General features: G+C 37.6%; 9 protein-coding genes across 9 annotated transcripts; 5 read left to right on the top strand and 4 right to left on the bottom strand.

Annotated features, from left to right (window-relative positions):
* The first annotated feature begins 623 nt into the window (after positions 1–623).
* On the top strand, positions 624–2,499 carry B0P05DRAFT_484210 (uncharacterized protein). The gene is made up of 3 exons (XM_051575239.1): positions 624–1,283; positions 1,334–1,406; positions 1,474–2,499. The coding sequence occupies exons 1-3, from the start codon at positions 662–664 to the stop codon at positions 2,420–2,422; spliced, it is 1,644 nt and encodes a 547-aa protein (XP_051438668.1). The 5' UTR covers positions 624–661; the 3' UTR covers positions 2,423–2,499.
* On the bottom strand, positions 2,500–2,939 carry B0P05DRAFT_525270 (uncharacterized protein). Its single transcript, XM_051576296.1, has 4 exons — positions 2,913–2,939; positions 2,782–2,865; positions 2,656–2,731; positions 2,500–2,606 (listed from the first exon to the last, which is right to left on the bottom strand). The coding sequence occupies exons 1-4, from the start codon at positions 2,913–2,915 to the stop codon at positions 2,575–2,577; spliced, it is 195 nt and encodes a 64-aa protein (XP_051438667.1). The 5' UTR covers positions 2,916–2,939; the 3' UTR covers positions 2,500–2,574.
* Positions 2,940–3,681, bottom strand: B0P05DRAFT_525268 (uncharacterized protein). Its single transcript, XM_051576295.1, has 2 exons — positions 3,096–3,681; positions 2,940–3,023 (listed from the first exon to the last, which is right to left on the bottom strand). Exons 1-2 carry the CDS (start codon positions 3,262–3,264, stop codon positions 2,992–2,994), a joined length of 201 nt encoding a protein of 66 aa, XP_051438666.1. The 5' UTR covers positions 3,265–3,681; the 3' UTR covers positions 2,940–2,991.
* A 3,246-nt stretch (positions 3,682–6,927) lies between these two features.
* Positions 6,928–7,426, bottom strand: B0P05DRAFT_525259 (uncharacterized protein; the record flags this gene model as incomplete). The annotated part of the gene is made up of 1 exon (XM_051576294.1): positions 6,928–7,426. A coding segment is annotated over exon 1 (320 nt), but the record flags the coding sequence as incomplete, so codon positions are not given.
* A 750-nt stretch (positions 7,427–8,176) lies between these two features.
* Positions 8,177–9,482, top strand: B0P05DRAFT_219752 (coatomer epsilon subunit-domain-containing protein). The gene is made up of 6 exons (XM_051573257.1): positions 8,177–8,201; positions 8,254–8,740; positions 8,784–8,919; positions 8,965–9,123; positions 9,189–9,277; positions 9,323–9,482. The coding sequence occupies exons 2-6, from the start codon at positions 8,328–8,330 to the stop codon at positions 9,429–9,431; spliced, it is 906 nt and encodes a 301-aa protein (XP_051438664.1). The 5' UTR covers positions 8,177–8,201; positions 8,254–8,327; the 3' UTR covers positions 9,432–9,482.
* A 55-nt stretch (positions 9,483–9,537) lies between these two features.
* B0P05DRAFT_583465 (Snf7-domain-containing protein) lies at positions 9,538–10,424 on the top strand (the record flags this gene model as incomplete). Its single annotated transcript, XM_051582250.1, has 6 exons — positions 9,538–9,636; positions 9,684–9,836; positions 9,887–10,039; positions 10,090–10,176; positions 10,227–10,323; positions 10,381–10,424. The coding sequence occupies 6 exons, from the start codon at positions 9,538–9,540 to the stop codon at positions 10,422–10,424; spliced, it is 633 nt and encodes a 210-aa protein (XP_051438663.1).
* A 57-nt stretch (positions 10,425–10,481) lies between these two features.
* On the top strand, positions 10,482–12,610 carry B0P05DRAFT_525250 (POT family-domain-containing protein). Its single transcript, XM_051576293.1, has 6 exons — positions 10,482–10,679; positions 10,729–10,734; positions 10,829–10,874; positions 10,922–11,192; positions 11,253–11,394; positions 11,445–12,610. Exons 1-6 carry the CDS (start codon positions 10,513–10,515, stop codon positions 12,550–12,552), a joined length of 1,740 nt encoding a protein of 579 aa, XP_051438662.1. The 5' UTR covers positions 10,482–10,512; the 3' UTR covers positions 12,553–12,610.
* Positions 12,611–18,037: 5,427 nt separating this feature from the next.
* Positions 18,038–20,732, top strand: B0P05DRAFT_634097 (kinase-like domain-containing protein; the record flags this gene model as incomplete). Its single annotated transcript, XM_051583536.1, has 6 exons — positions 18,038–18,806; positions 18,863–19,336; positions 19,385–19,930; positions 20,243–20,274; positions 20,333–20,523; positions 20,570–20,732. Exons 1-6 carry the CDS (start codon positions 18,122–18,124, stop codon positions 20,730–20,732), a joined length of 2,091 nt encoding a protein of 696 aa, XP_051438661.1. The 5' UTR covers positions 18,038–18,121.
* Positions 20,708–23,072, bottom strand: B0P05DRAFT_219671 (histone deacetylation protein Rxt3-domain-containing protein). Its single transcript, XM_051573256.1, has 6 exons — positions 22,790–23,072; positions 22,665–22,709; positions 22,545–22,616; positions 21,413–22,498; positions 20,832–21,366; positions 20,708–20,786 (listed from the first exon to the last, which is right to left on the bottom strand). Exons 1-5 carry the CDS (start codon positions 22,998–23,000, stop codon positions 21,023–21,025), a joined length of 1,758 nt encoding a protein of 585 aa, XP_051438660.1. The 5' UTR covers positions 23,001–23,072; the 3' UTR covers positions 20,708–20,786; positions 20,832–21,022.
* Between the last annotated feature and the right edge of the window lie 14 nt (positions 23,073–23,086).

Raw genomic sequence — 23,086 nt, 5'->3', positions numbered from 1 at the left:
ACATTTCTTTTCTTTTATATCATCTTATTTGCCGTACGTATTTTGTAGTTAAAAATGGCTGAAAGAAGAGAGTGCACGACAATGGAAAATAGGAAAGGAGAGGGAAAGACAATAAAAACTGTCAGAAGAACAAGAGTCTTTGGTAACATGATGCTAACTGAGCTACATGATCCGATCACATACATTGCAAAAGCGGGAAGTGTCTCCCCTATGGATACAGATCCGATGGGTCCTCCGAACTTTACACAAGGCAAAAAAAAAAAAAAAGTAATTTAGTGGAAGAGACGGGGAAAATATCTTTAGCAGCTACTGAATTGGAACTGAGCGAGGAAATGTCATCCATTATAGTTCGAGACCTAAAAATTTCGAGACCTAAAAAGTTCGAGACCTAAAAAGTTCGTGAACGGGCAATAAAAAAAGAGACAGAAAACAAGTTCCTTATCTTGACAGGGAGAGCGTAGGTTATCAGTGAAAATTCATAATTCTAACGATCAAAGTAAGGATATTATTTCGCATTGTAAAGCATCAAGGAACGACTTCCAAAGACGTTGAACCGGAGATTGAAGGGATTGAGGACAGTCACGTCTAACATTGTTTTTCTGCTTTTTTTTACAAGCTGTAGTCGCTTTTTCTCTTCTTCTTTTACACAGTCAATATAAACATGGTAGACCTGAATGAAACGATTGATAACGACTTGAGCAAAAACGTACAGGATTGCTCAGTTTCGAAAAAGAAGAAGAAATCCAACAAGAAAAAATCCAATGGACCCGCTCCACCTCCTCTTGATCCTTTTTACGAGCAAGCTTTCACTTCATACCCCGTCAAGCTAAATAACACAAGAGCAAAAGGACGTCATGTTACTGCCTCTGAAAATTTAGAGGCTGGTGTTGGATTATGTCAAGAACAAGCGTCAGCTTTTGTAGTTCGATCCGAGTTCCTTGATCAACAGTGTCACGTTTGTCTTACTGATTTGAGTCAAAAGATGATGTGTTCCGACTGTCAAAAAGTATTTTATTGTTCTCAGGAATGCTTAGAAAAAAACAATGACTTGCATGTTTTGGTCTGTAGTGCTTTTGCACAAGTGGATGCTATTGGAAGAGCCACCGATGTCGACTCAGATTTGCTTCGCCTAATGACACTGTTGATGGCACAAAAATATTTGGATACACAAAAAACCAACAACCATGAAGATCCCAAACCAACACCTTATTGGTGTGTCGAAGAACTTATTAGTCATAAGGAGGATACCAATCCTGCTTTTATCAAGGTATTGGCGGAAGCAGGTAAGTGACCTTTTTTGTTCTTTAGCAATTGTTGACGCCTGGTAAATTAGCTTCTAGACTTTTGATGGAAATGCAGGAAAATATGCATATATCTGTGGACGATATGGTTACACTTGCATGCAGGTAAATAAGCAAAAAAAGGCAAAAAAAGGCAAAAAAAAGGCAAAAAAAAGTATTCATGCATCTATAGAATCAATTCAAATGCTCATGGTCTGGGCGATAATCAATCTAGAAACACTGATGTTGCTCTTGGCTTATTTCCATTAGGCGCTATGTTCTTTAACCATGGCTGCAATCCCAATACTGCCTTTGTTGGTATGCCCAATGGTCAATTAGCTTTCAGAACAATAAGACCAGTCAGCAAAGACGAAGAATTGGTTGTAAGCTATATTGACTTATATTCTGACCGAGATGAGCGTAGACAAGATTTGCTTGCTTCAAAACATTTCTGGTGTAAATGCAAGCGCTGTGCTAGTCCAATAGAAAAATCAGTGGATCGCTTCTTACAGGGTGTTGACTGCAAAGAATGCCAAAAAGATGTTTATGTTATTCCTGCAACACCAGTAGAACACTTGACCAAAGGATCAAAGAGCTTATATTTAGAAAAGGGAACATTCAAATGCGCTCAATGTGCTCATGAAATTTCTGCTGATGCTGTACGAGACACTCTCGATAGTGCTAACAAGACATACATGTTGGGTATGACAGCTATACGACAAGAACGTAATTATAGAAAAGGATCAGAAAAACTAGAAGTGTTGACCAAGAGTACCAACAATGGATTACATACATTGAATTCCTTTAAACTGAATTCTTTCATCCCACTTATGAATTGCAAGCGCCATAATGGTGACTTAAAAGGCGCAATTGAAGTGAACAAATCTATCCTCAACTTGATGGAGCAATACGCAGAAAAAGGACTACCCGCCAATACATCTGAGATTTCTGATTACTGGCAAAATTTAGGTGAATTGTGTGAAAAGATGAAAGAAACACAAGGTCGCAGCGCTGTGCTAGAAAAAAAATGGGCAAAAGAAGCCAAAGCCGCCTTTTCGAATGCCTTAAAGATTCGTTCTGTTGTGTTTGGTAAAGATCATCCTAAAACCATGCTTATCCAAAAACGTATGGAATCTATCTAAATATGCATATTTGTTGCATTCCTTTCCTGAACCTTCTCTTGGAGTGTCAAACTTGAGATTTTTTTTATTTATATTATGTGCAATAAATATACGATATGTGTAGATGTACGAGGATGAAATAAATAAACATTATGGTATGATAGCGAGTTGAATTAAAGCAAGAGATCGATGAGTTGAAGAATAACTATTTAAACATAAGTCAATAATGAACAAGAGGCATTGTCAAAACTCACCACCACCAAACAATGCAAAGGCAAAAACGCCAACAGCTACATAAGAGAAGTTACTCTTCTTAACGTGCTTAGATTTCTACGCAAACATTAGCGCTTGTTTCCTTTCTTTTTGTTTTATTATCTTACCTCGGCAGCTTTGGTGGCTACAACACCATTCTTGGAACGCTTGTTATAAATTTGGTTTTTTTGACGAAGAGCAGGAGTAGTGGCCTATTGCATTTTATGAGCAATTTTATGGCATACAATAAGTACATTACCATTTCAATACAAGTTGAAGCAAAAAAAAATATATATTTCATAATTAAGAAACAATTGCTTTTTATATCAACTTACAACTCAAACATGGCGAGCATTGATTGGATGACTAGGTATGTGATACGCTAGGCATTATAGCTTGATTTAACTGGTAGAGCTGAAATATTTTCATTTTTTGTCTTAAGTGGAGAACAAAACAGTCCCTAGTGCCTCGAATACCCAAAACACATACAGATCATGTTTATTAGGCCACAAGGCACTATTGGTGTCATTTGCGACACTAAAAATCAATATGTTCAAAATGGTCAAAAGGTCAAAATTTTGAAGGGTTATTATCCAGGACCTGCTTTTCATACTCCGCTATTCTGGCTTCTTTTGAGCTTTATGACACAACGGCTAAAGCTATCGTCATGATTCAATGCTTAAAATATGCGCCAAAAGCTCTAGTTTTTGTTGGCTGCTTTTATGTGCGCATCATGTTAGGAGAAAGATGAGATAGGTTTGAGAACCCCTAAAAAGTATTTTGTAGTGTGTCTTTATATTTTGCTAGTAGAGTTGCTGTATTCTTTGCATCAATAAAGTTGAAAAACAAAGAACTACAACTTTTGTTAAGACCTTAAGATGAAACAACTGCGTTTTTAGTCATTGTCAACAGATGCTTATTTTTGGATGGCCACAAGAAAATTTGAAATACCTCAAATTTCACTCTCCGATAAAGGCTGCTTGTATAGGTGTGGTGCCTTTCATGGGCTCTAGATGCATAAAAACAAAGAGATAACAAAGAAGTGTAGTAATGAAAGACATAAATGCAGCAGATAGGCAACCAGCTATTTATAAATAATGGTACAAATCATGCCAAGATGGTGTGCAAATGTTTGGCAAAAGCAAAACAGGGCTTAAACATGCCAATCTTTGATGTTCCATTACTCGACAACCTGACTATCAAACCGGTCCGTTTTTTTATTTTTATTTTTTTGACCATGGAGGATCACGAGAGCTCGTGAAGATGAAAAAGACAAAATTTTTTGAAATGGCCCAATGTAGGTCTGATCTAGCCATCCTTATCAAACAGGATTTCTCAATGACAGATTTATTAACAATAATGGAATGTTGGTGCATCTGATACTACAACAAGCAAGATACCAAAACCATCCTGTTATCGGCTTACTTCTTGATCAAGAGAAGGCGTATGATCGAGTTCATGCCGGATATCTGACTCAGGTGCTACGTGCTTTTGGCTTTCCCTTTTCACTGATTGATAGCATTAGTAGTCTGTTTTTTTTTTTGATAACTCAGTCTATATTAATGTTAATAAATTCCTCACGGAACCAGTCAATCAGAAGCGAGGTCTACGTCAGGGTGACCCTCTTTCACCAATACTGTTCAATCTTGCTTTGGAGCCACTATTATTGTCTATGCTTCAAGTTCCATTGTACCAAGGTTATTCTTCTTCGAACTCCTCAAGCAACCAACAGATCAAATGCCCAGCATATGTGGACGACATCTGTGTCTTTGTTCACGACCAAAATGACTTTGTACGCCTTCAGACTCACTTGAACAATTACGCTAAGGTCTCTAATGCAATTTTCAATCAGCACAAGGCCGAAGCATCTTCACTGAGTGGTGGTACTGTGTCTTCCTGGTCAACACTGTTAAGGCAACGCCGAATTGACACCTACTATTCCGAATCTTCACCAACTATCCTGAGGTATTTAGGTTTCTACATGTCTTATACTAGTACGCAAAGAAATTTTGTTCAGGATATGCTATTTAACAAAGTGCAAACACTGATTTGCGTTTTCTCACAACGACGCTTGTCTCTTCGAGGAGGTCAAATGATTGCAAACACTCTCATCCTGTCCCAACTATGGTTCTGTCTGCGGCTTTTCCACCCGACACAAGCATTTTTAGACCAGATACGGCGGTTGATATACAAGTTTGTCTGGCAAGAGAAATATCCCAAGATATCTTTCAATCAATTATGTCTTCCCGCCTACAGGGTGGCATTGGTCTTCTAAATCCTGCGCGCCAACACTTAATACTCCAAATGAAATGGCTTTTTGCTCTTCTTGATCGAAACCAAGGTAATACGCTGCTGAAGAGTGCTTTAAGCCATCATCTACTGTTTATGTCTACCAGCTCCTCCTTTCCTACTCTGCCTTTTTTTTCCCCGGTCTTGCGAAAACATGATATCTGCCATCAGTTCTCTATCATTCCTGTCATATTTCAAGCATTTGACCATTTTGGGATTAACTTTAACCTACAGCGAGTACCTATCCAAACATTGCTGCATTTTCTTTTAACTAGGATGTTCTCTGACCTGCCCTCTGGCCATTGGCTCTATCGACATACAGAATTGCCTGCAATGATCTTCTTCAAGTTTGATGAAAACACGCACTGGCTACGTTTACAAGTACGCACAGAGTATTCCAAGTTTCCCCTCTTATGCCGTTCACTGTACAACGATATACTGATTCGACATTGCGTGCAGTTACAACCCTTTTGATTCCTTATATCTATAATGAAGTGGAGCAAGTAAATGTTGAAGAAAACGATCAATCATTAGTGAGCTAATTGCATGGCTCTCCTCTCTGGAGCCAATACACGTCCAAGGCTTACAGGATGCATAATTATTCCAGTGCTTCAAATACTCAATTGGATTTGCCATCTAAATTGCTGCGTCTGTTCTGGTCTTCCTCAATGCTTTTACCTTCTAGAACTTTGTGGTTCAGAGTTATCAATAAGAAACTACCTACAGAAGCACAATTGTATAAATCAATCGCGTTCACAACAGTAATTGTCGCCTGTGTTCTTCGAGTATCGACTCTTTTGAACATTTCATTCTTTACTGTCCTTGAAAATGGACCATTTGGATTGAAGTCCTCACTTATTTCTATCCACAGATGTGTTTTTTAGCTGATACGGTTTATCGCCTGCTCTGTCTCGAATCCTGCCTCCTTTCCTACTGCCTGACAGTCGTCCCTTTATGGTTCTATTTGTCTGCCAATGGAGAATATGGTCCGCTTACTGGCGTTTCGCTTTGGACAATCAACCCTTCAACCCTGAGTGGATCATTTCCGACATTATTAGTCAGACTTTGATCTCACTATACAAGCATTCTTTACTCGTAAACGTTTTCTAAGTCTCTCAATGATTACTTCTTATACGCTCCTTTTTTTTTTCAGTCTATCCACGTTACACCCCTCTGTGATGTGTAACTAAAAAAATACTATACAAAAAAAAATATTATACAAAAAAAATCTGATCCAACCAAAATCAGATAAGGCCATATCTAGGTACTTCTGAGGAAAAGAAAGCGAGTTTACTAAGATGAAAAAGGTGACTTCATTTGAGCATTGCCTTGAAAAATGCAACCAAAGTTCATTGCACACCATAATCAATACAAGAGAGGCCATTTTAGTAGATAGCAATTAATAAATAGGTACTTTTATTGATACCATTTGATCTGAGTATTACAGGCGAGCAAATCATATTATAGTACTTGGCTATTTTGAGACCAAAAAGAACGGCTTTGGATATGGCAGATAATGAATGTTATGCAAAAACTATGCTTGGTGTTTAAATACCAATTTTCTTACCTAGAAAATGTAAACAGTCAAACTGAAGCTATGAATATAGGGCAATGTGTAGCATGTTTGATGTATATGCCAAAGGTTAAGTGTAAGAGGATCAAAAGCTTTAATAAAGCTTCTTATGTATATAAGTGATTCGGTAGCTCATCATTTGTTCTTGTAGCAGAGACTCCAGATAAATACATGTTTTAACAATCAAGTAAACAATTCATACAACTTTTGTCTTTTTCTTAGGCAACAAACACCTGATTTGGAGGTGGCCAGACAAAAACTAGAAATGACTATTCGACGACCAGCATTTTTTGTATATGATGCCTTCTTTGGACATCATATATATAAAGCCAAACAGATAATGAATAAAATTACTGAAAGATAAGTAGAAAAGACAGCTATGTAATTACAAATACAGTTGTTATGATAGAATGGCTATAAAACTCATGCACAGAGGTTTTACCAGAGCGCATAGCACAGTCAAAGGCGATTGTTTTTTTTTTTTGCACATGTTTATTTAATAAAATGAATTGCATGACAGTTCAATTACGGATTTCCCTTAGTAGCACAAAAGAGGCTTTGTGAGAAACTCAACCCAAATGCTTCCATTTAACACTGCCAACATGAACAGGAGGATTGATCTTTTTTGAGATCCTTTGTAGGTATGACTCTTGCCTTTATAATAGGGCTTTTCATACAGTGTTACTTGAAGAAAAGATTCCGTCTTGAAGGAGGCAACTTCCATATTGCCATTTTTGGCCCCTGCACTACCACCAGGCGATACTTCACCAGAGACGATTCCTGCTTCTTGTTTATAATTTGGTTTCTTATAGAACTCAATAGTGAAATCGTCAGCACAAGCACACAATATCAAGAAAAAAACAGTCAAAAGAAAATAGAAAGATTTCATGTTAAAGACAATAAAAAGAAAAGAAAGAAGAAAAAGAATGCTTCTTCTTTCCTGGATTCATTGCTATTTTTAAGCTATTGTCAATAAGTCAAAGTGGAACATTCTATCTTAATCTAGTTCTAGGGTGACACGAAGCGAGTGCAAGTAACAAGTTCTAGCCTGTAATGCCTATCAAGTAAGAAGAGTATGTGAATAGGTATGTATTGTATTTCAATAAGATGTTTTAAATATCTTGTAGATCTCAAACTTATAACTCTGCATCAAAAAGGGAAAGTAACTCTGGATTTGTTGAGATTTTAGCAGCCATGCTTGAGCAGGAAGGGTATTCTGCAATTTTTTCCACCTAAAGATTGATTGAGAAGATAAAGTTGGGTAGTGAAGAGCTGCTTTTTTTCATTGGCAGCCGAGGCATACGAATAGGTTTTCATGTTAGAAGATTTCGTAGAGATAGTGAAAGGAAACTTAGCACAGTAGCTATATCAATGTGTGTATTACAAACGAGCATATATCATCTCAAATATATGCTTAATGCTTCAACAGGCTTTCACATTCATTAGTGTTAAGAATAGTCAAAGAAAAATAGAAAGTTGAGGAAAAAAAAGGAAGTTTTCTGTGTAAAAGTGATCTTTGTGTCTTGATGAAAAAATGACTGCTACATCCCAAGACGCTCATTTTGTTTTGGCAATTGATATCACTAAGCTCTCTAAAGCAATTCTCGCAAAAGCAATCACCACAACACTTATTTAATTTGACCTTATCCTTGCTGACACCAAGAGATCGATTAGAATAGGCGTGAAGTAAGAGTAACAAAAAAAGCAAGTTTGTCGGACTGCTAATTCGGTTGTATAGATTCAGCTTCTTCAAAAAAGGGACATTGGTCTTCCTGACACGTACCAGTCTTTTATTTTTATTTCTCATCTACTATGGACGAAGAGTCAATCTTGTTTGGTATTCGCAACCTTTTCAGTGTAGGCAACTACCAAACTGTTATTAACGAATCAAACTCAAGCCATGGCTTATTCTCTACTGAAGCCAAGCTTGAAGCACAAACCTTTTTATACCGTTCCTACATTGCCCAAGGCAAATACAACTTGGTCATCAACTTTACTGAACATAGTGAAGAAGCGCCTCTGAAGGCTATCAGATTATTAGCCGAGTTTTCGTCTAACAAGACTAACAGTGCAGAGTATATCACTAAAGCCAACGCTTTATTGGAAGAAGGTGCTAACCGTATTGATCCTGTTGTTCAAGTAACTCTTGCTACTCTTTTCGTTCAAACAGGCCAACTTGAAGATGCTTTAAGAACGCTTCATTCGCGCCAAAAGAAATTAGAATGGTAATGAATAGAGTTATATCTTATTGTCTCATTATTCTATTAGTTGCGCTTTGGCTGTTCAAATCTATCTCTTGATGGATCGATTAGACTTGGCTAGAAATGAAGTTGCTAGCGTCAAGTCTTGGGCTGAAGATGCCTTATTGTTACAAATGATGGAAGCTTGGGTTGATCTTCGTGTGGTAAGTGTCATTGTAGGATTGAATATACATTAATGCGTTGATTAGGGTGGTGAAAAATATCAAGAAGCATTCTATATCTACGAAGAATTTGGTCAATCAAGCACAGCACAAACAGTCAAGGTGTTGAATGGTCAAGCTGCTGCTAATCTCACCTTGGGCAGATATCCTGAAGCAGAAAGCTTATTATTAGAGGCACAAAACAAGGTAAAAGAGTCAACAAGATATGCGTTTTTTTTTTTTTTTTTTTGTCTAATACGCTTTTCTCATAGGACTCTAATGATCCAGATACGATTATTAACATGATTAGTTGTGCTATCTTAACTGCTAAACCCCAAGATGTTGTTAACCGTTATGTTGGGTAAGTCAAAGCATAGATAAAGAGGGTGTCTAATTCATTTTACAGTCAATTGAGGGAGGCTGTTCCTGAACATCCTTATTTACAAGATCTTGATTTAAAGTCAAGCTTATTTGATCGTAGTGCTTCTCGCTATGCCCTTGTTGAATCTGCTTAATAAAGCTCCATTTGATTGGCTAAATGTTGTGACAGATATCTTCCTCCTATTTTTTTTCACACATAAGTACACTTTCTCCCCCTTTTTTTTTACATAGTTGTGAGAGATGGGTGCGGGTGCTTCAAAAAACAAAATCACTTCCCAAGACAAGGCTATTCTCGATTTGAAAGTACAGAGGGATAAACTGAAACGATATCAAAAGAATGTGAGATATATAAATTTCTCCTTGTTTTGAGTCTTATTATTTTGTAGCTCAATGTTGTTATTGATAAAGAAGTAGAAGTAGCTAAACTTGCACTACAACAAGGAAATAAACAGAAGGCCTTATTGGCTCTAAAGAAAAAAAAGTATCAAGTTCAGCTGCTTGAAAAGACAGACCAACAATTAATGAATTTAGAAGAACTTGTAAGTGTAAATTTGAATTTGTTGATATGCATAATCATTATTTATTTTAGACACATTCGATTGAATACGCTCTTGTCGAGAAACAAGTGTTGGAGGGGCTACAAAAGGGCAATGATGTACTAAAGGAAATTCACAAAGAAACATCCATAGAAGCTGTTGAGAAACTCATGGACGATACAGCTGATGCGATTGCTTATCAAAATGTAATTTCTGCCAAATTACGAATCTATGACTAATATGACCCAAATTATAGGAAATCGATGAAATGTTACATGGATTAATAAGTGCTGAAGAAGAGGAGGAAATAGAACGCGAATTAAACGAATTGAGAGAAGAAGAGGTAGAGTTCTTTATTTAGAAATATAATACTAATCGAGTAATCAAATTAAGCTGAACGCCAAGTTACCCGAAGTGCCCAAAAACAAGTTGCCTGAACCTGTATCTGATCCTGAAATACCCAGTGTACCAAATCATGTTCCTGCTCCAGGTAAGCACAATTGAAAAAAAAGGAAATCATTTTTCTTATCATTTTGCCTATTAATAGTTAAAGCATCAGCTAAAGAAAAACAAGCAATGTTGGCCACTTGATAGAAAAAAATTTTTTATCTCCACATATAAATAAATTTTCTGTCTTTTCTCGGTCATTTTTTTTTTTTTTACTTTCCCTCTTTATACAATGCTTAAAGAAGAAGACAAGAAGTTTGAAGCAAACTTTAACGTCACAACGCAGGTTGAGTTTGAGGCCAATGACAAGGAAGAAAAGTATCAAAACACAAGCAATTTGCGTCGTGTAGCTGAAGGTGTTCCTATTGCTGCCTGGTTTATTATCATTAACGAATTCTGGTAAGTAAAATAATACATTCATTTCTTTGTTGATACTCATTGTCTATAGTGAACGGTAAGCATTCAATTCAGGGTTCAGATTAAGGGAAAATTTTTTCCTCGTTTAGCCTATAATTGGCAGGGTAGATTTCTCACGATTGTCTATCTAGCTTCGCATATTACGGTGGCTCTACTCCTTTCCAAAACTATGTTCAAGTAAGTTTAATATTACATTTGCAAGTTGATATTTATTTTTATTATAGAACGGTCCCATGGACGATCCTGCTGGTCAATTGAACAGGGGCCAATCTACTGCTACAGCATTGCAAAACTTTTTCACTTTTTTTTGTTACTTTACCCCCATGCTTGGTGCTATTGTAGCTGATCAATATATCGGCCGTTATTGGACTATTATTATTTTTTCCATTATTTATATGGTTGGATGGTTAATCTTGACTACCACTTCTATTCCTGTTGCTCTTGAAAGCGGTGCTGGTTTCCCAGGCTACATTGTTTCTCTTGTTGTTATCGGCTGTAAGCGAAAACATATATATATATAGGAAGTGTTACTTATTTGTGTTACAATAACTATAGTTGGTACTGGTGGTATCAAGGGTATTGTTTCCCCTCTTTGTGCAGATCAATACAGAAGAACCGAGAATTATGTCAAAGAACTCAAATCTGGTGAATTGGTCATGGTAGATTATGACCTTAGTATCCAACATCTGTATAACTGGTAAGAAAAAAATACAACTCCGTTTGATATCGATAACTTAATTTTTTTAGGTTTTATTGGGCGATCAATGTCGGCTCACTTTTAGGTGGTATCATTTGTCCTCTTCTTGAGAACCATGTAGGCTTCTATGCTGCTTTCTTGTTGCCTACATGTATGTTTGCAATTGCCATTATAGTATTTATTGCAGGTACCAAGCTCTACTATAAGCCAGCTGCTACTACTTCTGTCATTTTGAAAGCTTGGGATGTTATCCGATTCGCTAATAAGCAAGCTAAACTGCCCGAGAACAAGGAAGCCCGCAAGCAATGCAAGGATGTTTTGGATTTTGCCAAACGCGATTCCGAACTTCCAGCTGTCAGCGAATGGACTAATGAAGCTGACCAAGCTGCTTCCAAGTGGGACGATACCTTTGTCGATGAATTGAAACAAGCCGTCATGGCCTGTAAAATTTTTGTTCCCCTTTCAATCTATTGGGTATGCTACAACAATTTGTCAAACAACTTAATTTCTCAAGCTGGTGTTATGGCCAGACCTGATTCTCTTCCTAACGATATCATGAACAACTTTGATCCTATCGCCTTGATTATCTTTATTCCCATCACTGATATGTTGTTCTACCCCATGTTGAGACGTTTCAAGATCCAATTTGCTTCTCAAATGCGTATCACTGTCGGTTTCTTTTTGGGCTGTCTTTCCATGGTTTATGCCGCTGTTGTTCAATACTATATTTACAAGGATCCTTTGTTTATCAGCTCTGGTGGAGAAGCTTCTAATGTCTCTGTCTTCATTCAGATTCCTTGTTACTTCTTGATTGCCTTTTCCGAAATTTTTGCCTCTATTACATCCATGGAATATGCTTACACTCACGCTCCCAAGTCCATGAAATCACTCGTGTCTGCTCTTTCTTTATGGCCCAACTGTGTTGCTGCCTTGATTTCACTTGCTATCTCTCCTTCTGCACACGATCCTAACATGGTCTGGGTGTACACTGGTGTGGCATGCGGTTCTTTTGTTGTTGGTTGTCTTTACTATTACTTGTTTGCTCACTATGACACGTTGGATGAAGAATACAGAATCAAGAAGCTTTTGGAACAAGATAATATGGTTCCTGAAGTTATTGCTGAAGCTGAAGCCGAAGCATTGGAAAAGCTTCATTAATTGTACTATATTTTTTCTTGTATTTTATTAATATATAATTTATATCATTGAACCTACTTTCTTTCAGCTGTGTATGATAAACAAGCACATTTGCTTTATTATTGCTTCTGTTGCTCACTATTGTAGACAAAAAATCTTCATTGCTTAGGCTTTCTAAGTGCGTCACTTTTATATGTAGAAAGAAAGCGGCACGTAATAACATTGGAAAGTAATTAACGACAGCGAGAAGAAATTGCTGGTATCTGTGAGAAAAAAATGTTAATGTTTGAAATAGACATCCATTGTAGATTATGTCTAAAATTCTCTCATTGTCATCAAAAGTGTCAAGCGTTATAGTAGATTTTACTCGCATACATCTTACGCATCTATAGATGTAAAAATCAAGGCTTGTTTGCTATTTGACATCACCAAAAAGGGGCCTCTCTTGTATTGATTATGGTGTGCAATGAACTTTGGTTGCATTTTTCAAGGCAATGCTCAAATGAAGTCACCTTTTTCATCTTAGTAAACTCGCTTTCTTTTCCTCAGAAGTACCTAGATATGGCCTTATCTGATTTTGGTTGGATCAGATTTTTTTTGTATAATATTTTTTTTTGTATAGTATTTTTTTTAGTTACACATCACAGAGGGGTGTAACGTGGATAGACTGAAAAAAAAAAGGAGCGTATAAGAAGTAATCATTGAGAGACTTAGAAAACGTTTACGAGTAAAGAATGCTTGTATAGTGAGATCAAAGTCTGACTAATAATGTCGGAAATGATCCACTCAGGGTTGAAGGGTTGATTGTCCAAAGCGAAACGCCAGTAAGCGGACCATATTCTCCATTGGCAGACAAATAGAACCATAAAGGGACGACTGTCAGGCAGTAGGAAAGGAGGCAGGATTCGAGACAGAGCAGGCGATAAACCGTATCAGCTAAAAAACACATCTGTGGATAGAAATAAGTGAGGACTTCAATCCAAATGGTCCATTTTCAAGGACAGTAAAGAATGAAATGTTCAAAAGAGTCGATACTCGAAGAACACAGGCGACAATTACTGTTGTGAACGCGATTGATTTATACAATTGTGCTTCTGTAGGTAGTTTCTTATTGATAACTCTGAACCACAAAGTTCTAGAAGGTAAAAGCATTGAGGAAGACCAGAACAGACGCAGCAATTTAGATGGCAAATCCAATTGAGTATTTGAAGCACTGGAATAATTATGCATCCTGTAAGCCTTGGACGTGTATTGGCTCCAGAGAGGAGAGCCATGCAATTAGCTCACTAATGATTGATCGTTTTCTTCAACATTTACTTGCTCCACTTCATTATAGATATAAGGAATCAAAAAGGGTTGTAACTGCACGCAATGTCGAATCAGTATATCGTTGTACAGTGAACGGCATAAGAGGGGAAACTTGGAATACTCTGTGCGTACTTGTAAACGTAGCCAGTGCGTGTTTTCATCAAACTTGAAGAAGATCATTGCAGGCAATTCTGTATGTCGATAGAGCCAATGGCCAGAGGGCAGGTCAGAGAACATCCTAGTTAAAAGAAAATGCAGCAATGTTTGGATAGGTACTCGCTGTAGGTTAAAGTTAATCCCAAAATGGTCAAATGCTTGAAATATGACAGGAATGATAGAGAACTGATGGCAGATATCATGTTTTCGCAAGACCGGGGAAAAAAAAAGGCAGAGTAGGAAAGGAGGAGCTGGTAGACATAAACAGTAGATGATGGCTTAAAGCACTCTTCAGCAGCGTATTACCTTGGTTTCGATCAAGAAGAGCAAAAAGCCATTTCATTTGGAGTATTAAGTGTTGGCGCGCAGGATTTAGAAGACCAATGCCACCCTGTAGGCGGGGAAGACATAATTGATTGAAAGATATCTTGGGATATTTCTCTTGCCAGACAAACTTGTATATCAACCGCCGTATCTGGTCTAAAAATGCTTGTGTCGGGTGGAAAAGCCGCAGACAGAACCATAGTTGGGACAGGATGAGAGTGTTTGCAATCATTTGACCTCCTCGAAGAGACAAGCGTCGTTGTGAGAAAACGCAAATCAGTGTTTGCACTTTGTTAAATAGCATATCCTGAACAAAATTTCTTTGCGTACTAGTATAAGACATGTAGAAACCTAAATACCTCAGGATAGTTGGTGAAGATTCGGAATAGTAGGTGTCAATTCGGCGTTGCCTTAACAGTGTTGACCAGGAAGACACAGTACCACCACTCAGTGAAGATGCTTCGGCCTTGTGCTGATTGAAAATTGCATTAGAGACCTTAGCGTAATTGTTCAAGTGAGTCTGAAGGCGTACAAAGTCATTTTGGTCGTGAACAAAGACACAGATGTCGTCCACATATGCTGGGCATTTGATCTGTTGGTTGCTTGAGGAGTTCGAAGAAGAATAACCTTGGTACAATGGAACTTGAAGCATAGACAATAATAGTGGCTCCAAAGCAAGATTGAACAGTATTGGTGAAAGAGGGTCACCCTGACGTAGACCTCGCTTCTGATTGACTGGTTCCGTGAGGAATTTATTAACATTAATATAGACTGAGTTATCAAAAAAAAAAACAGACTACTAATGCTATCAATCAGTGAAAAGGGAAAGCCAAAAGCACGTAGCACCTGAGTCAGATATCCGGCATGAACTCGATCATACGCCTTCTCTTGATCAAGAAGTAAGCCGATAACAGGATGGTTTTGGTATCTTGCTTGTTGTAGTATCAGATGCACCAACATTCCATTATTGTTAATAAATCTGTCATTGAGAAATCCTGTTTGATAAGGATGGCTAGATCAGACCTACATTGGGCCATTTCAAAAAATTTTGTCTTTTTCATCTTCACGAGCTCTCGTGATCCTCCATGGTCAAAAAAATAAAAATAAAAAAACGGACCGGTTTGATAGTCAGGTTGTCGAGTAATGGAACATCAAAGATTGGCATGTTTAAGCCCTGTTTTGCTTTTGCCAAACATTTGCACACCATCTTGGCATGATTTGTACCATTATTTATAAATAGCTGGTTGCCTATCTGCTGCATTTATGTCTTTCATTACTACACTTCTTTGTTATCTCTTTGTTTTTATGCATCTAGAGCCCATGAAAGGCACCACACCTATACAAGCAGCCTTTATCGGAGAGTGAAATTTGAGGTATTTCAAATTTTCTTGTGGCCATCCAAAAATAAGCATCTGTTGACAATGACTAAAAACGCAGTTGTTTCATCTTAAGGTCTTAACAAAAGTTGTAGTTCTTTGTTTTTCAACTTTATTGATGCAAAGAATACAGCAACTCTACTAGCAAAATATAAAGACACACTACAAAATACTTTTTAGGGGTTCTCAAACCTATCTCATCTTTCTCCTAACATGATGCGCACATAAAAGCAGCCAACAAAAACTAGAGCTTTTGGCGCATATTTTAAGCATTGAATCATGACGATAGCTTTAGCCGTTGTGTCATAAAGCTCAAAAGAAGCCAGAATAGCGGAGTATGAAAAGCAGGTCCTGGATAATAACCCTTCAAAATTTTGACCTTTTGACCATTTTGAACATATTGATTTTTAGTGTCGCAAATGACACCAATAGTGCCTTGTGGCCTAATAAACATGATCTGTATGTGTTTTGGGTATCCAAAGGCGTCATAAATAGTGATGATATGCTATATAGGAACTTCAAACGGTCAAGTTTTCATCTATTTGAGCATTTTTACTCTTTTTCATGCACTGAAAGCGTTAGGGAGATATTCTTGGAGTAATGAGGTGTGCGTGTTTATGTGCATGTGTAACATTTTTATCTAGAGATAAAGTTTTATGACAGAAAACCTTAATTCGAGTTAACAACGTCTTGGTATAATGGTGCCTATGGAATGTTAAGCTTCACCAAATCATCAACATACTTTTGTTAATATTGTTTTTTTTTTTATTATGTTCTTATCTTCAGCTAGCCATATTTTTTGAGTCATATTGTACCTAATACAAGTAATACAATCGGCGCACAGACATGAGGTGATGTATGTGCAGAAGGAGAAAAATGATACATTTTGATAAAGTAAGGTTATCATTCATTGACGATAACAAAATGAATACAGGTGCGACTATGAGAAGATCTCTTACACTGCTGTCATTTAAACGCAATTTTGGACTGTACCCAATGACGAACGTCAGTATTGGGTTGTGATGCTAAAGCACATACTCTAAGCGTGTGCTTATCTGGTGCAACCAATATCAGTCATACCTTGTTGCTGGATTTGATTTGATATGGATGCCAGAAAAACTTCAAGTATTCAATCTATTCAAACCTCGTTTTTTTACGTGTATATAGAAAGGATGGTTAAAATAAAAAGAGCAAATTTCCGAGAACAACCAATGATTCTTCGACTACGCAACTAATGTGGCCACCAGCATCAGTCAAGATGTGTGCTGGTGTAACGCACTACTGCTGGCTTTACACGCTGTGTAATCTTATCAAAACAACTCTGAGCTTCAAGAAGAACTTTGTCACATGTTCTTGAAAGAACAAATTTTACCTTCAAGATGTTCCGTTGCTCTTACATCGAACAGAAAAGCCATATATTTTCCCCAAATATCGTTACCTGATAGCATATATTTGGTAAATAAACAGTTTTCTTTCTTGACTGTTCTTCAAAGAGCACTTAACCAATTATCTTTTCGAAATTTACATATAAACACAAGCGTGGTCATTTTTTTCAAGTGAGCATGAGAGTGATTGAGAAGCTTTTACAGCTAGGAATATAGCTCGACATATACGCTAGTCTATCTATATCAGCTACGTGATTATAATTTTACACAGGTTATGCTAATTCACAAGCTAAACTAGATCCTTTTCTATTGAAGAATTTCGCATTGGAACAAGTTCTTATTAACTAAAGCAATTCTAACATAAAGAAAACTTATACATCATCTTCTGAATCATTATCGCTTTTTGCTTGATCTAGTCAAAGGGCTTTTCTATAACAGCATTTAGACAGTGAGTTTAACAATGAAATTTATTTAGTCCATCTCATTCAGACAGGTTTGATATTCTCGTCAAATTCTTTTGCAACGGACTCTGAAATTGCATTGGACAATAAGACCTTGAAAGGAAAAGCGTGTGTACCCTTTTTGAGTACAGAATTCTTGTAAATGGGAATACTGATGTTCACCAAGATTTGTTTATCCCAATGTTGATAAACTAGTCATATATAAATGATTTTGACAACCATGCTTCTTGTCAAATCTCTGATGTTTCAATAAATGAAAGGAACAAAGACAATTGAAGGTATTCACTCTGAATTCATGGTTCTTTTGGGCCTGTCTCTAGAAAAAATTCACAGGTTTTACTCATTCAGTTATTACTGAGAAGGGAATGAGTAAGTCGTTGTTATGGCTTACCCCTTTTTTGTATTATTCATTATTGATAATGGATAAACTCCGTCTCACCACATACGATGTTTTTTTTAGAATCCCGAATGGTTATGATTAAATAGAAAGTTTGGATCCAATAGTAAAATTTTTCTTTCTTCCTCTCTCTCTCTCTATTTCTTTCTCTTTCTCTCTTTCTCTCTCTCTCTCTCTCTCTTTATGACTCATTTAGTCAATCAACGATATGATGTTGTTACGCCTGAGAGGTCAGTTCCATCCAGCCCATCATTATCTCCAGCAGTTGTGACGCATACGATAGCCACTAGCAGCAAACCACAGCGTAGATCTTGGGATCCATCCGCTGTAGACTTATCAGAATTATCAAAACTACTTGCAAAAGGAAGCAATAACAGCACAGGCAAACAAAAGAGCTCACGTCCTCGTTCACAACTCTTTCAGTCTTCTAAACCACCTTCACCCACACTCTCTACGTCATCTGCAGAACCCACTTTTTACACAAATTCCAATGCAGCAGCACCTATTCTTTCTCAACATCAACAGCCCCGACCTGTTTTATCACACCGACCAGCAAGTACTTGTTCAACACCCCCACCATCTCAATTCGTATTTAAAAAACCTGAATACAACGAAGCGTATCACCAAACACATTTTCACCGTAATAACCCACCTCCTCAATTGCAACAAGACCGCAAAGATCTGTTTTTGGCTTGGTCTGATTTGAGACGGTTTTTTGTCAATACACAACAACAACAACAACAGCAACCATACCCTGTGTCACCATCATCGCCAACCCAATCGAATCACTCTCAAGAAGAATACACAAAGCCTGATACGTTTGCTAATCAGTTCAGACAAGATATTGGTGGGCGTTATGGCACTTGGGGTAAACAAAAAGAACAGAGGCCCTGCTTGTCATTAGCTTACGCTTTATGTTTATAGGAAGATATATTGGAAAAGGAGCTGGAGGCTCAGTTAGACTGATAAGACGTTCAGCAGACCAAAAGACATTTGCGGTTAAACAGTTCCGGAAAAGATTATCTCATGAAAGCGAAAAGGACTATATAAAGAAAGTCACTGCCGAATTCTGTATCGGTTCCACACTTCACCATCCCAACGTTATTGAGACACTTGATATCATTCAAGAAGACGACACCTTTTATGAAATTATGGAATATGCACCCAACGATTTGTTCAATGTTGTCATGAGTGGCATGATGTCTCGAGAGGAAATTGCTTGCTGCTGGCGTCAATTGCTAAATGGCCTGGAATATTTGCAAAGTATGGGCATTGCTCATCGTGATATCAAACTCGATAACTTAGTTTTGGACCACCTTGGTATACTAAAAATCATTGATTTTGGCTGTTCAACAGTATACAAATATCCATTTGAAGACACAGTTACTCATACCAAAGGTAAGAGAAAGAAAAGAAAAAAAAGACAAGGGAGACTGATTTGTATAGGCATTTATGGCTCAGATCCTTATATTGCACCTGAACAATATACACAACCTACTTACGATCCCCGTCTCTCCGATATTTGGTCATGCGGTATTGTTTTCCTCTGTATGACCATACGAAGATTCCCGTGGAGGATACCTCGTTTGACAGATCCCTCGTTCCGTGCTTATGCTACAAACCATAATCAACAGCAATTTAGACTTTTAAAGCTTTTACCACGTGAATCAAGACCTGTCATGGCCGGCATCTTGGATATAGATCCTAGTCGAAGATCCAATCTACAGACTATTTTAGCAGATAAATGGGTACAGCAGATAGATGTCTGTCAAGTCCATGAGCCAGGCAAGCGTCATGTTCATCATGTCCTGACGCTTTCTTCCTCAAGCAGTGGTCGAGATAATCTAGTGGTAGTTACACCTGAACCTCCTGGTGTGATTGCTGAAAAGGAAAAAAGAAAACGATCAAGTAGACCGGCTTCACCCTCAATACCTCATAAGGCTGTCATCAACGCAGCGAATCAGGCTGCTGCTGCTGCCGTTAAAAATTCAAGTTCAGAAGAGAGCAAAGATGTTTAAGCCAAAGTAATAAAAATTGTATATATATATATATATACGCACGAGTGTGCTGAAATACCTTTCTAGAAAAAGAATGAGGCTGTTTTCTATTTTATTTAACTCAACCATGTTTTCTAACATTGATTGTTTATTCGTATCACCCAAAAAAGGCGTATGTATGCATGATTGATATAGAAGCAAAACTCCTTTTTGTTTTCGTATCCCGTTTTATTTGTTTGTATAAATAAAGCTTTTATCACTCAAGCTTTTTCTTCTTCTTCTCTTCTCTTTTTTCATTTATTAATAGATTTTTATTTCAACATGGAAAAGTTTAAGGAGGTAAGTGTGAAAGAAAGAAAGGAGAAAAGGGGAAAATAGTGGGCTTATACTCTAGTAGAAAATTGCTGCCCTTCGTTCTGAGACAGAAGAAGCTAATGCACGCGCTGATGAATATGAAGCTCAAATCAAGCAACTTGAAGCCGAACATACTTCCAAAGACCATGAAATTCTCTCTCTTCAAAACCGCATCAAGGTCTTGGAAGAACAGTTAGAAACAGCTGAAGATAAAATCAAGACAATAAATGAAAAGTAAGTTTATTGAGTGTGAATGACTAAATAAGCTAATTATGTTTAGTTTTAATCAAGCCGATTTAAAGGCAGAAGAAGCGGAAAGAAAGGTGTCCAGTCTTGAACAAGAATTGGTAGACATGGAAGAAAAGCATGAACAATTAAAGGAATTACACAAGACAACTCAAGCAGAATTAGATGAGCTGACACGCCAATTTGATGATATGTAATAAAATACCCATTTTCTCTTAGTTTTTTCTGTTTTTATTCATCTCAGCCCGAATCTAGATTAATGTAAGCTAGATAGTAAGAATGCTTCTCTTTCTTACCTGAAACATACGCAACACTCTGCGTGTCTTTTTAACTCTTCCCCTTTCAACCTTGCTGGGTTCATCATCTTCGACTGGCTTGGGTTCTTTGACAATACCAAGTGCCTGTTTTCTGTAAAGCTCATAGGCAAACATGTTGGATTTAAGTGTATGACGGCCTTTTAATCGAGCATCGCCTTTCTGCTTCAAAATCAATACATATTCTTCTTCTTCTTTCTACTTGCCTTGATTTTCTCGACTTTGTTTACAAATAAACTCATACCGTCATGTCTACCCCATTCCCTTGACTTCAATTTGTTTCGAATTGTGCTTGCATAACTTTGTAAGGTAGGCAAGACTCTTACGGTCACTTTAAGGTCATGATCGGGTATTAAATGATCATGACGATGTACATATTTCTTGCCACTCATGGCCAATTTCTTTGCTGCTTCTATCGATTCTCTTTGCTTACCAGCAATAGCCAATGCAAATGGGTCTCCAGGTTCTACGGTAGGCTCAATAAACTCTGGCTGATATTTGCCTGAATGAATAGCCACTGTACAAAAGTAAGTATCACAAAAAAAAGGGGGAGGGGTCCTTACTGGCTACAATGTCTGAGTCATCGGTGTAGATATCTGTGCCCCAAATAGCTCTTTTCTTGACACGCACATTATCAAATGTCAAAAATCGTGCTGGCACACGAATCTCCATTAAACCATTCACACAATTTTCTAAATTGGGAAGTAACAAATGAGGCGAGTATAGTTGAAATCCCAGTGACTTTTCTTCAATGCCCTCGATGGATTTCCAGACTTGATCATTCTTGACAATGAGTTTAGGCTTACTTTGACTCACTTCTTTTGTAGGGACTGGCACTAATTGCTGGGCAGGCTTCGCGTCAGTCTTATTTCTTCCTAATGAAATAGCTTGATCCAGCATGGTAGAGAAAGCGGCAATTGAACTCTTGCGACGTTGTGTTGGCTGTTGCGCTTGACGAGCTACAGCAGCAGCTAATTTCTGTGTGTCTTCTTGGCTGAACGAGTTTCGATGGAATCCTCCTGAATGAAGCAAATTGCTGATATTAGCAGTAATGGCTGCCAGATTGCCAATGGCTGTTGCAGTTGCTTGTGCATTGCTACTTTGTTGTGGTTGTGATGGTTGTTGTTGTGACTGTGATGATTGGTTGGATCGTGCTGCGTTAGCTGCAACAGCAGCTAAAGCATTACCCAAAATTTCCGAAGGAGACACATCGGTCATTGACCCTTTTCGCTCGCCTAAATGACCAACATTAGGTAATCGAGGGGATGAAGACGAAAGTTGTTCAATCACAGATGCAGACACATTAGCACTACTGAGACGTCGTAAAGCAGCACTGATATCAGGTAAATTATTAAGTGCATTGGATAAAGAGTTATTAGTTGTATTTGTATTAGTGTTCGTGGTTTTTAAAGGAACTGATGGTATCGTTGTGTTTGTTGAAGAGAAAGATGTTTCTTCAGATTTAGGTTTTGGTTCCGTTGGGTGTATTTCGACAGGTTTGATTTCTTCTTCTGTTGTTTGCATAGGCTCTTCTTCTTCTATTGTGTTTGTCTGCACAGGAGGAACAGAGGTCAATGCAAACAGTAACTGTTCACTCGTGATGGAGTTGTCTTCAGCTGTGTTCTTTTCTAGCGATTCAGGCACAGACGCTACATAAATCAATCAGTACGACATTAAGGCATTGATAGTAGTTACCTGGTGAAGCTGTGACTGGCTTTAATTCGTCTGCTGACACCATTTTTTGTTCTTCTGTTGAGCTCTTTTCAACTATCACTACAACAATGTCATTAGTTTGTTTAAAAAAGCATGACTTACAAGTACTTGTCTTTTCTTCTTGAGACTCTTGTTCTGTTGAGACCACTAAAAAAGGATGAGTGTTTCTTTTCTATATTTTTTTTACGAGATGCATATGGCTATGTATATATGTATATATATGTTACCTTGAAGTGCATCACCACTATTACTACCTTCTAAAAGTTCGTTGATCGTATCAGCCTGGTCCTTATCAAGTAAAAGTGTATCAGGTAGTTGAGACTGCATGAGTTCTTTTGTTGGGTCAAGGGAGTCTTCATTGAGCTTTTGTCTTTTAGATTCACTTTCTAAAGCTGTTTCTTCTTCTGAGCGCTTAATGCCAATATTGTTTTCTTCCATAACTGCACTGATTCACGAGAGTAAAGGAGTGAGAAGAAAAGGGAAAGTATATACGAACATACTTTATTGCAAAAAAGACAACTTTT

This window comes from Gilbertella persicaria (assembly GCF_025201335.1).
Source record: "Gilbertella persicaria strain CBS 190.32 chromosome Unknown B0P05scaffold_4, whole genome shotgun sequence".
Taxonomy (NCBI): domain Eukaryota; kingdom Fungi; phylum Mucoromycota; class Mucoromycetes; order Mucorales; family Choanephoraceae; genus Gilbertella; species Gilbertella persicaria.
This window is presented reverse-complemented; position numbering and strand designations above follow the sequence as displayed.

Coding starts and splice junctions, on each gene's coding strand:
- B0P05DRAFT_219752 (XM_051573257.1), top strand. CDS start 8,328: ATGGACGAAGAGTCAATCTTGTTTGGTATTCGCAACCTTTTCAGTGTA. Junction 8,741..8,783: donor CGCCAAAAGAAATTAGAATG/GTAATGAATAGA, acceptor TTATTCTATTAG/TTGCGCTTTGGCTGTTCAAA. Junction 9,278..9,322: donor GTTGTTAACCGTTATGTTGG/GTAAGTCAAAGC, acceptor TTCATTTTACAG/TCAATTGAGGGAGGCTGTTC.
- B0P05DRAFT_525250 (XM_051576293.1), top strand. CDS start 10,513: ATGCTTAAAGAAGAAGACAAGAAGTTTGAAGCAAACTTTAACGTCACA. Junction 10,875..10,921: donor CTTTCCAAAACTATGTTCAA/GTAAGTTTAATA, acceptor TTTTTATTATAG/AACGGTCCCATGGACGATCC. Junction 11,193..11,252: donor TTCTCTTGTTGTTATCGGCT/GTAAGCGAAAAC, acceptor CAATAACTATAG/TTGGTACTGGTGGTATCAAG.
- B0P05DRAFT_525268 (XM_051576295.1), bottom strand. CDS start 3,264: ATGAAAAGCAGGTCCTGGATAATAACCCTTCAAAATTTTGACCTTTTG. Junction 3,024..3,095: donor AGGGACTGTTTTGTTCTCCA/CTTAAGACAAAA, acceptor CGTATCACATAC/CTAGTCATCCAATCAATGCT.
- B0P05DRAFT_525270 (XM_051576296.1), bottom strand. Junction 2,732..2,781: donor TAGCCACCAAAGCTGCCGAG/GTAAGATAATAA, acceptor ATGTTTGCGTAG/AAATCTAAGCACGTTAAGAA. Junction 2,607..2,655: donor CTTTGCATTGTTTGGTGGTG/GTGAGTTTTGAC, acceptor ATGTTTAAATAG/TTATTCTTCAACTCATCGAT.
- B0P05DRAFT_219671 (XM_051573256.1), bottom strand. CDS start 23,000: ATGGAAGAAAACAATATTGGCATTAAGCGCTCAGAAGAAGAAACAGCT. Junction 22,710..22,789: donor TAGTGGTGATGCACTTCAAG/GTAACATATATA, acceptor ATCCTTTTTTAG/TGGTCTCAACAGAACAAGAG. Junction 21,367..21,412: donor TGACTCAGACATTGTAGCCA/GTAAGGACCCCT, acceptor ACTTTTGTACAG/TGGCTATTCATTCAGGCAAA.
- B0P05DRAFT_484210 (XM_051575239.1), top strand. CDS start 662: ATGGTAGACCTGAATGAAACGATTGATAACGACTTGAGCAAAAACGTA. Junction 1,284..1,333: donor CAAGGTATTGGCGGAAGCAG/GTAAGTGACCTT, acceptor CTGGTAAATTAG/CTTCTAGACTTTTGATGGAA. Junction 1,407..1,473: donor ATGGTTACACTTGCATGCAG/GTAAATAAGCAA, acceptor ATGCATCTATAG/AATCAATTCAAATGCTCATG.